The sequence below is a fragment of the Schistocerca nitens genome, chromosome 1 (assembly GCF_023898315.1).
Source record: "Schistocerca nitens isolate TAMUIC-IGC-003100 chromosome 1, iqSchNite1.1, whole genome shotgun sequence".
NCBI lineage: Eukaryota > Metazoa > Arthropoda > Insecta > Orthoptera > Acrididae > Schistocerca > Schistocerca nitens.
The window spans coordinates 189,635,376-189,646,358 of NC_064614.1; the positions used below are offsets into that span (position 1 = coordinate 189,635,376).

Sequence of the window (10,983 nt, forward strand, 5' to 3'; positions counted from 1 at the left end):
TATGTCCTTAGGTTAAAGTAGTTCTAAGTTCTACGCGACTGATGACCTCAGAAGTTAAGTCCCATAGTGCTCAGAGCCATTTGAACCATTTGGATAACATCGGGGAGAAGCTACAACCCTGTCTCACTTCCTTCCCAACCACTGCTTCCCCTTCTTCAATAGCAAATTCAAATTCGGCTTTCTTTTTAGTTGTCTGCTGTCATTCCGTCCGGACCAATAATGAAGTTCAACAAAGAAATTTCTATTAGGTACATTTCTATATTTTCCTCGGCCTATTCTATCTTTGTGATGATTAGTAAGCACCAACGGAGAGGTGCTATAGCGTCGGACTCCTGTAATCGTCGCCGATGTGTGGAGAGCGGAGAAGACAATGGGTATCGGCAGGAGGCGTGTGATGTACGGCCGCCTCCCGGCGGCAGCCCCGCCTCCCTCCCCGAGTCGCCCACCCGGCCTTCGGCTCTCGTGCCGCCGCCGACGGATTCCGAGGAAACGCGGATGGGCTGCGCCAATTGTGATCGCACCGCCGACAATACATTACGTCGCCGTGACCTAACAGGTGGTTTTATTTGCAGCGAGCGCGATGGTATCGGCCGGTATATATAGTGGCGCGCGGCGGACCCGACGCCAGTGCAGACCGCGATGCGAATCCCGGTGGTGCCTCTGCTGGTGCTGGCGGCGCTGGTGGCTTTGGCCACCTGCCGACCCGGTGAGTAGCCCGCGGCCGCTGTCTGCTGCGATGCGACTGCTCGACGACGCCATTCCACAGCTAGGCTAATCAAACACTTATTCACTAGCTTCACACAAAGTGCAACGATCTGTAAAAGCTATGATAGCAACCCACGAGTACTGACAATGAACCTCCAACAGTGCACCGGCCCGAGCCTAATGTACAAATCATCTCCCATGTAATACTCAATTGGCAATCCATCTTCTTTCGTTACTGCCTTGTAGGACCAGCATCATCGATTGCAAATGGTTCAAATGGCTCTGAGCACTATGGGACTTAACATCTGAGGTCATCAGTCCCTAGAACTTAGAACTACTTAAACCTAACTAACCCAAGGACATCACACACATCCATGCTCGAGGCAGGATTCGAACCTGCGACCTCATCGATTGTATCTTCCACTTCTCCTCCCACAATGTCTTTATATTTTACTTACTTACTCACTCACTCGTCATACCGGACTCGAGAGTCCATTACCGCAGCAACGTATTTTCGCCACCTGTCTCTGTCTTGGGCTATTTCCTTCCATTCACCTTCAATACCTAGGCTCCTTAAATCGTCCTTCACATTGTCCTCCCATCTACGCCTCGGTCTCCCCACAGGATGTTTTCCATCTAAGTGCCCTACCAGTACTCTGCGCGCTGCCCTGCCCTCATCCATTCGAGCGACGTGACCCGCCCATCGCAGCCTACGTGATTTAATAATACTGATTACGTCAGGGCTTGAATAGAGTTCGTGAACCTCTTCGTTATGCAGTTTTCGCCACTCTCCGCTAATATCATCCCTTTTTGCTCCGAAAATTTTCCTCATAATTTTGTTTTCAAATACTCGAAACGGCTTTTCATTTTGCACAGTGAGAGACCAAGTCTCACACCCATACAGCATAACTGGTAGAATAATAGTTTTGTATATTCTAATCTTTAAATTGCTAGACAATATCCGTGATGAAAGTAATCTATTCAGTGAGAAGTAGCACGCATTTCCCGCCCGTAATCTCTTCTTCAGTTCGGATTCAATCTCATTTCTCGAAGTGATGTCCACGCCTAGATACTTAAATGTGTTCACTTTTTCAAACTGCATGTCTCCAACTCTTAACATTTCCTGATCTACTACTGTTGGCATTCTAGTAGTAACCAGGTATTTAGTTTTGTCTTCACTTATCCTTACACCTACATCTTCACTAGCCTTGATTAACGCATTCGCATTTGCTGTTACAGATTCTTTCCTATTGCTAATGATGTTTAGATCTTCTGCATACCCTAATATCTTAATATTTCCATTTAACTCCACGCCCTCTGAATTATCTGCTGCCTTTCGTACAATATATTCTAGGACTAAATTAAAAAGTAGCGGAGACAGGGCATCCCCCTGCTTAAGTCCGTTCTTTATTACAAATTCTTCTGACTCCAATTTCCCCACAAGTACTCTACCTTTTGTGTTTCTCAAACTCGCTTCTGTAAGTCTAACATACTTCTTTGGTATTCCAAGTTCCTACCTACCTACCTACTATTTTACCTACTCCTTTACTCTTCTTTCGAAAACTTGAGTACTCCCTTATCGTCTCAGCTCCACCGGTTCTCTCCATGGGTTTCTTGTACCATTCTCTGCCGTAGATCCGAGTCCTATAAGTCAGAATGAACTTGCTACTCCAGTTTTCTTTCCCTTTCACCTCGATCGCTAATGTCGACCAGTTCTTCCTGAGTTTAACAATCTAATTGGTTTCTATCTATTCTCTTGCCGTCATCTTTCGGCCATTCTGTCTGTATTAATCTTGATCATATGTCTCGCAGATCTTGGCCTTTTCAATCTAATTGCTCTTGAAATTTTTGTCATATTCCTGTACAGTTCTTCCCTATGTATTCGCATCCATCTTCCGCAGTCTCCTTTGGGCGTCAGTATCTAGTATTTTCTCATTATTTTTCTCTCTTCTTTCTATTAATTGTTCCGCACTATATGTCATTCGCATATAGAACCTCATTCTCCACCGTTGCCTTGGTGTGTGAGATCCTTGCGTCCTTAGAAATGCAATTTTTACGGTGTATGTCTCTGCTGATACAGAAGACTGACGTTATCTTCTTTACCTGTCCATTACTGCTTCCACCGCTACTGTTTCTTCACGTTATACTAAGCAGGTCAAATGCAAGGACTGCCCCAAACAGTTGTTGTGGAGTCCTACATTTGACATTCTTTTGCACTATGACACAACTTGTTTTCTTCCACGAATCTACTAAGTTTCAACGTGTTCGAAGAAAAAACTCGAGAGTCACAGAGAAAATATTTGAATTTAGAGTCCAACACATCACCACACCTCCCCATAACCGTCAAAATTTGCATGCAACTTATTTTTTTGAAATTTAAAAAAAAACAATAATTACCATGACGCTTTCGAAATTTCGTCGAGACACAAAGAAATCTTCTTCTTATTAATGCCAAACTGCATAATATTCTGTAATCTTTTTGTAGAATCCTCTGACTTAGGTTCCTACATCGATCCGATGATGATTGTGTGTCCTGTTTGCTCTGATACTATGCTTTAAAGAAGAGTCATGGAAAAACTGCTGTGAGACGTTTAAGTTAACCAGGATGGGTGAGAGCACCACATTTATTCTGTACTGCAGGACAATACGTTAATTACCACGGCCTCACGCACTCACCCTCCAGAACGGCCACCAGTTTATAAATCTCTGACGTTCGACTACTTGTGAAAATTGTGATTGTACAAACCTTTTACACAACGTTGCACACTCTTAATAACAAAAATTTTCTGTCAGATTTATTTATTTATTTGTAACAGTAGGCTTCCACCCTTCTTTGGACGTTCATAATTTGATTTTGTTCTATTAGTACACCTGTAGTAACTTGTTTTGCTTACACTGTAGCAAGTTGCAACTGAGAAGACTGCTGCATGGATGTTCTTCCAGAAAACGACGACGACAGCTTTCGTTGCAAATAACTAGCGCACTGGTAGCAAACACAACTAATCCAGTCTGGAGAGCAAGCGCTTTGGGCGTTTCTCCGTTCAAGGAATCCTCCAGAACCTCACTGCACGTGGCACTAAGCAAGGGGGCAGCTTTAGTATTCGGTACGAAACACAGTGTCAATTAGTCAACAACAGGATTCGTAGCTCTCTGTCGTGTCGTGTGGCTAGGGCCTCCTGTCGGGTAGACCGTTCGCCTGGTTCAAGTCTTTCGATTTGACACCACTTCGGCGACTTGCGCGTCGGTGGGGATGAAATGATGATGATTAGGACAACACAACATCCAGTCCTTGAGCGGAGAAAATCTCCGACCCAGTCGGGAATCGAACCCGGGCCCTTAGGATTGACATTCTGTCGCGCTGACCACTCAGCTACCGGAGCGAAAAGATGAGGTATACAAGGGAGGCCTTCTGGAATCTGGGGGGTAGTGGTGGATACAAACTGAATGTGTGAAGGAGTAGGTAAGCCGTGTCTGCATAGTTCAGGCGATAGGAGCATTTCTTCGTTTCTCAATAATTGCAAATTCTCTGTCACCACCCAAAAAGCCGTGCACACTCACCAAAAGCTTGGGAGTTACCTCTTCAAACCATCCAGGGCGAAATGGGAAAGACTCTGACGCTTCGTACTTGGAAGTCCATTGGGAAACACTACTTGGAACAAAAACCATACGCCATCTAGAAATAAATGTTTGAAACATTTCCTCCAGGATTTGACACTTGGAGCACGTCTACGGACTTGCAACTTTTCGGTATTTCACAACGGTACACATATTTCTTAATCGCGATTTTCCTACTTTTCGCAGGCAACATCCATACCATTATACTATTTTAATACAACTATCACGATATATTCGTTACTACACAGATTCAGTATATCTGAACAAATTGTACAGACAGCGTGTCATGTCATTGGGTCTTCATTGATTTCATCTGTACCTATCATTCACTTTAGTACATTTAATTCGTTTTGTATATACAGCCGTTTTCAATATAAAAGCTATGTTTGGTTCTCTTTTGTATGTCTCGCCGCTGTACATTAGCATAGACAGACAAAGCGAACAATACTTTCTCTGACTAACTATGGAGAATGTACCACTCATGCATAAATATTGCCTGATTGTCCACAGCGGAAGACAGCTCGGTGCACGATGCCGTCCATTCGCTCCTCCGAAAGAAGAGGACAGTCTGCAAAATTTGCATCTCCGGAGAAGGCGGGGGAGGCGGTGGATTCCCTAGCGGAGGCGGCGGAGGAGGAGGCTTCCCCAGCGGCGGAGGCGGCTTCGGCGGCGGCGGCGGCGGTCGTGGAGGGGGAGGATTTGGAGGTGGCGGACACGGTGGAGGCGGCTTTCCTGGAGGCGGTGGAGGTGGTGGATTCCCAGGAGGTGGCGGTGGTGGATTTCACGGCGGCGGCGGAGGCGGATTTCCCGGAGGTGGCGGCGGCGGCAATTACATCGGAGGCGGTGGGGGCGGTTTCCCCAGCGGTGGTGGCGGGTTTGGTGGTGGAGGTGGAAAGTACCCTGGAGGCGGAGGCGGTGGATTTCCCGGTGGTGGTGGCGGCGGCGGCGGCTTCCCTGGCGGTGGCGGCGGCGGCGGCGGCTTCCCCGGCGGGGGTGGCAGCGGCGGCGGAGGTCGTGGCTGTTCCAGCTGCGGCGGCAATTCGGGGTCGTACAGCTCCTCCTCCAGCCAATCTTCCAGTTCCAGTTTCAGCGGAGGGTGAGCTCAACTCTTCTTCTTCCTTGTCTCACAGTCCCATTGCAAGGGGTCAGCTCTTGTAACCTTGAGGCGTCAATTGCTTTGTTGATATGCAGTTTTGTCGAACATACCCCTCTTCTTCATGATCTTTTGGGCAACTGACAGTCAGATGACGACATATCTGACTTTCGATCTCTTACCTGTTGTGATGGGAAAGCTTTTCTTGACAGCGAAGTCATCTGTTTGCTTAAAGTGGTTTAGCATCTTAACCTGGGTTCTGAAATCTTATGTCTCATGGAGTCTATTTTGAAAATACCCCTTGTGAATTCATGATGGACTTTATCTGTAAAGGTGACTTTGTATTCTATACTGAATGCAAGTTTTGCTCACGTGTATCTTTTGCTGTTTATTCCTCAGTACCATGCTTTTTACCTTTCGTTCAGTTGGGTATTTCCAATACTTCAGTATGCATTCCAAAGTATGGTTACTAAATTTGCATCAGTAGCTCCGTCACCTGCTTCTGGACAGGTGAAACTATTAAACGTTGGTAATCTAGTTTGGTTCAAATGGCTCTGAGCACTATGGGACTTAACAGCTGTGGTCATCAGTCCCCTAGAACTTAGAACTACTTAAACCTAACTAACCTAAGGACATCACACACATCCATGCCCGAGGCAGGATTCGAACCTGCGACCGTAGCAGTCGCGCGGTTCCAGACTGAGCGCCTAGAACCGCTAGACCACCGCGGCCGGCGGTAATCTAGTTTATTCGGCGCCTAAACGGCGAGTGTTCATTAGGGAGAAGGGTACCGTCAGGAATGCCCCAGGGAAATGTGATAGTACTTACACAAAATTTCTAGTTAGGTGATGAATGGCAGCTAGCTCTAAATGTAGAAAAATGTAAATTAATGCAGATAAGTAGGAAAAAACAAATCCATAATGATCGAATAAGGTATTAGTAGTGTGCTGTTGACACAGTAACATAGATTAAATATCCAGGCGTAACGTTTGCAACCGATTTGAAATGGGATGAGCATGTAAGAAATGTAGCAGAGAAGGTGAATGGTCGACCTCGATATGTTGAGAGAATGTTAGGAAAGTGTGGTCCATCTTTAAAGATGATCGCATGTAGGACTCCAGCGCTATCCATTGTTGGGTTCTGTTCGAGTATTTGGCATCCTCATGAGGTGGGATTAAAGGAAGACAACAAAGCAATTCAGAGGCGGCTGACAGATTTGCTACCGGTAGGTTCGAACAACACGCAGGTATTACAGAGAGGCCTCAGAAACTCAAAAGGGAATCAGTGGTGCGAATATGACGTTCTTTTCGAGGAGCACTATTGAGAAGATTTAGAGAACCGCCATTTGAGGCTGACTACAGAGCGATTCTACAGCCGCCAATGTACATTTCTCGTAAGGAGCACGAATGTAAGATTAGAGAGACTAGGGCACATACAGAGGCACAGACTCGTTTCCTCCTCGTTTTATTTGCGAGTGGAACAGAATAGGAAATGACTAGTAGTGATACAGGGTACCCACCGCCACGCACCATACGGTAGCTTGCGGAGTAGGTATGTAGATGTAGATCATCGGGTGCGTTGGGACTATGAACAGGGTTGGGATTCGTGGTTGTTCTGTTGTAGTTTAGATGATACGCATGCCAGCACCCCCTAATGCGATTTACAATTATTACGAGCTTGCCTAGGGCCGAGTAACAAAATAAAAAATGATACCCCACTCCCATCTGCGTAAGCGTCAAGACTATCAAGAAGCGCGTAATCAATCGTTAGTGAAATTATCATGCCTTCCCCAATAAGCAAAGAAACTGATCTGTCGCATTTTGAGCGCAGAAATAACGATTTATATTTTCATTGGTCCAAATAAGCTACACAAATGAGTTTCACAGCCTGATACTTTCAGGGTTCTTTATTGTCATAATTCAAGTAAATATTCTATTTAAATAAAAAACTGTCGTGTTTATCCTAAATATAGGATTGGAGCTGTATAGTTCTTGTACCTACCTTTCCTTTTTAATTGCCGGCCAGAGTGGCCGAGCGGTTCTAGGCGCCACAGTCGGAACCGCGCGACCGCTATGGTCGCATGTTCGAATCCTGCCTCGGGCATGGATGTGTGTGATGTCCTTAGGTTAATTAGGTTTAAGTAGTTCTAAGTTCTAGGGGACTGATGACCACAGCAGCTAAGTCCCATAGTGCTCAGAGCCATTTTCCTTTTCAATTTTCAGCTGCCACTCGCGTAACACAGTAATTTATTTACATACTCGCTGGTGCTTGTTTCCTAAAGATTTTTTTTAGCCTTGTAACACACAGATTTTCAAATGTTGTGAATGTTAGTCATTGTTACTTCTTCTTCACTCCAAATAGAATGCTTACAGTCTGTTCCATCTTCACTGAAGCCTTCAGTTTCTCAGTCTGCCTATATCTCTCTTTGCTAATGATCTATAAATTATTACTTGTTTAACCATTTAGTCTTGCCCCACCCTCTTGATAAAAGGTTTCTTCTTTATACACGCAAGATTTTTTTTCATTCATTTGGTGAATACGATGTCTCTTCTATCTTGATCATCCCAAATAACTGTTTGTCTAGAAGCAAACGTCTTCAGTAAAGGTTTCTGCGAGTACAATGTACATCAAGGAATAGAAGATCCAAATGCTAGTCATCCACAGAGATTGTAAGCTGTCATAACAGTAATTGTAATAGTGTTTTCTTTGTGTTTCCAGTTGTTTACTGTCAGTTCCAGCAAGTGGTCGAGTTACGTTACCCCTAGTTCCTGCTCTGAACTCCAGTACAGGAATCTCAGTCAGATCTGTGTTGTGTTTTTAATAACTTCAAGTTTACGTGAATCGTACCCTGCGATATGTTTTTGAACAGATCTTGCGGAGACGAAGAGCGAAGTATAGTGCACTATTTAAGATAAGACCTACTACTGTTCATATCTTCGTAACGAACAAAGTTACGCGAAAGACAGCCATGCTGGTTACTATGCCCCTAGTAGCTAAACATCTGATTCATACGTTTTTAATTTGGTTCTCGACAAAAAGTAACTTGGGGTGGTCAAGGTAAAATGGATCCCCTGCATACTTACTTCTTCCCTTGCAATGTTGTGTATAAATTTATCTCTGAAGGTACACTTCTTTACTTTCCGTGAAAAATCCATTTCATTGGACTGTTCTCTTTTCTAACATTTATTCAGTGTCCAGGATTACCATCCATATGTTATTATAGGCGTATCCATTATTTACAATTTCTTAATTTGTAGCCTTTGTCTTATTACCTGTTCTGTGCATTACGCCAGAAATCTTTCGAAACTTATTTATTAGTGACGTCATTTTGACGTGCATAGCTAGTAAAAGAGCTTCACAGCTTAAACAGGCGGCACGCATTCTATTGGTTGCAAATCTATTGCTTTTTGGAATGGACTGGAGATTTCCCTTTAAAGGTAATCACTAGGTAACCACTTTATGTTGTTTTTTTTTTTAACTGTAATTTTTAGATGATAGTTCTTACATGTTCGATGTAGGCAATGTATAGCAAATTGAAGGTCGTCTTCTGACATTTGAGCGTTAGCGAAGTGTATTTGTGTGTGTGTGTCCTCTCATTCTTAAGGTCAACTAAAAATCTGAATACAGGTTTTAAAGTATTTACGCTTTGTTCTTTCTAAGCAGCTGATAATATCTCTAGAAATAGTAGAAAAACAACAGACAATCTGAGATTTATAAGAAGATGGACTAATATACAAACGGCGTTTTAAAATGTTTCTTTCTTTATTGGGATATGAACATTGATATCAGCAGAAACATATTAAACTTAAATAGCTGTGAGATTGCAGAATAATCATCCTGTTGCGGAAAATCTTCAGTTTATTTTATGAGAGTAGCGTTGACTTAGTAAATGACAAACGTTAAAGAAATAGGCGGGAGAGAGTTAGGGACTTGGTCTCGTGAAGAGAAACCGAAGTTTTAGGAAGTATATTTTCCAAACACAAAGTTTTTTCGTAACCTGCACGTAGGTACTGCTATAGAACTTACACAGAGTATTATACAAAAAGGAGGAAGTAAACAGAACAGAATAAACTCTCAAAAAGAAAGAACAGATTAAATTTTCTTGTCTGAATCGGCTGTAATTTTAAGTCAAGCTAGAATATCATCATATAATATTAAGGCATAAAGGCCCGTTGGAATCTAAATCACAAAGCACAAAATCCACTTGAGCTTAAGAAAGAATGAGAAGCAAATAGCCATTGGCTTGTTAAAAGAACCAGTCCGTAATATACACGAAGTCATTTAGGTGAGCCGTGGAAAGGTAACGCTGGATGGCTCCACTGGAGTATGACCGCTCCCCCGGAACGTGAGACCAGCGTCACTTCACTTTCTAGGTATGTGATTGTATTTTTGTTGGCTGTAATTGAGGTCAGCCTGTATCTCCATTGTTAGTGAAACAGTTCATAATGCGACTGAATCAAAAATACGTACAACTTTTTTAGTTGCGAAGAATGTAATATATTACGCAATGTATCAACAAAACATTAGTCTACAAGTTGTACTACTTGTACTGTCGTAAAGAATAGCGAAGAATTCTAGTGAACGCGTATAGTGTGAGAACACTGGAGTTGGAATACTTACTCAGGAACAATTGTTTGTCAGTAACGCAGATCGACAGGAGACAGTGCCCAGGGACTGTGAATTACATCCATTTTACTTCTTTTATTTCACATATTATGGATTGTGGTCAAGAGAAACAGGCTAATCTAAGTTTTACCAGTTTAATAATCAATGTAAAAGTACTATTTTTAATAATAATTTTATTTGTTTCTGTTTCAACAGGCATGGCTAACCAACAACTGCGGCACTAACGTCGAAGATGAAACGACAAAACATAAATTAAGGAATATTTTATTTGTCATCAGATAACGAGTAAAACAATACATAAACTGTCTGTAAATGAAATCAAAATTAAATAAAACTCCGATTTATACATTCATATTCAAACCGTAGTTATGAATCAATTACACTGATGCCAAAGCTCTTCTAAGAAAGTTGGCTCTGGCCTGTGATGCATCCCCAAACTTCCCCATTCCACAATGTCATACCTATATTATCACATTAATATTATTATTTCAAATAAAGATGCTGTCAAGAGCGGAAAGCTAAACTGGCCTGACATGAGACCATCTAAAAATTCAAGAACCACTTGAGGGTGATCATTGCTTTCTGGATCATAGCATCAGTCTACAGTCAAGACAGCGGAAATGTAACGCACTGAATCGTTCAGATAAATCAAAAATACTGCACGCACAGTTATAAAATAAGGAGTACACTATTTAGCAAAATGGCCTCTTGAAGCATCTAGATTTCAAAACATGAAGCATGTGACTTTGAAGTAATGTTACAAAATGTGAAAGAAAATACAGCTGCGAAATATGTGCAGTGTAATCTACAAGTCGAGACACATTGTTATGAGCACCTGCCAGATGGAACAGGCAGCATCGAAATTAAGCTGGGGTGAATACAGGAGAGGACAGACGGGCTATCTGTATGCATTGCGGTCATTGCCACCGTGGCCACAGGAAGAG

General features: G+C 42.9%; 1 protein-coding gene across 1 annotated transcript; it reads left to right on the top strand.

Moving 5' to 3' along the window:
- The first annotated feature begins 603 nt into the window (after positions 1-603).
- LOC126245215 (uncharacterized) lies at positions 604-10,399 on the top strand. The gene is made up of 3 exons (XM_049948297.1): positions 604-706; positions 4,831-5,416; positions 10,235-10,399. Exons 1-3 carry the CDS (start codon positions 640-642, stop codon positions 10,242-10,244), a joined length of 663 nt encoding a protein of 220 aa, XP_049804254.1. The 5' UTR covers positions 604-639; the 3' UTR covers positions 10,245-10,399.
- Positions 10,400-10,983: the final 584 nt, after the last annotated feature.

Excerpts from the sequence above, each read along its gene's own strand:
- LOC126245215 (XM_049948297.1), top strand. The coding sequence starts at position 640 with ATGCGAATCCCGGTGGTGCCTCTGCTGGTGCTGGCGGCGCTGGTGGCT. Across the intron at positions 707-4,830 it reads TTTGGCCACCTGCCGACCCG|CGGAAGACAGCTCGGTGCAC; the intron begins GTGAGTAGCCCG and ends GATTGTCCACAG.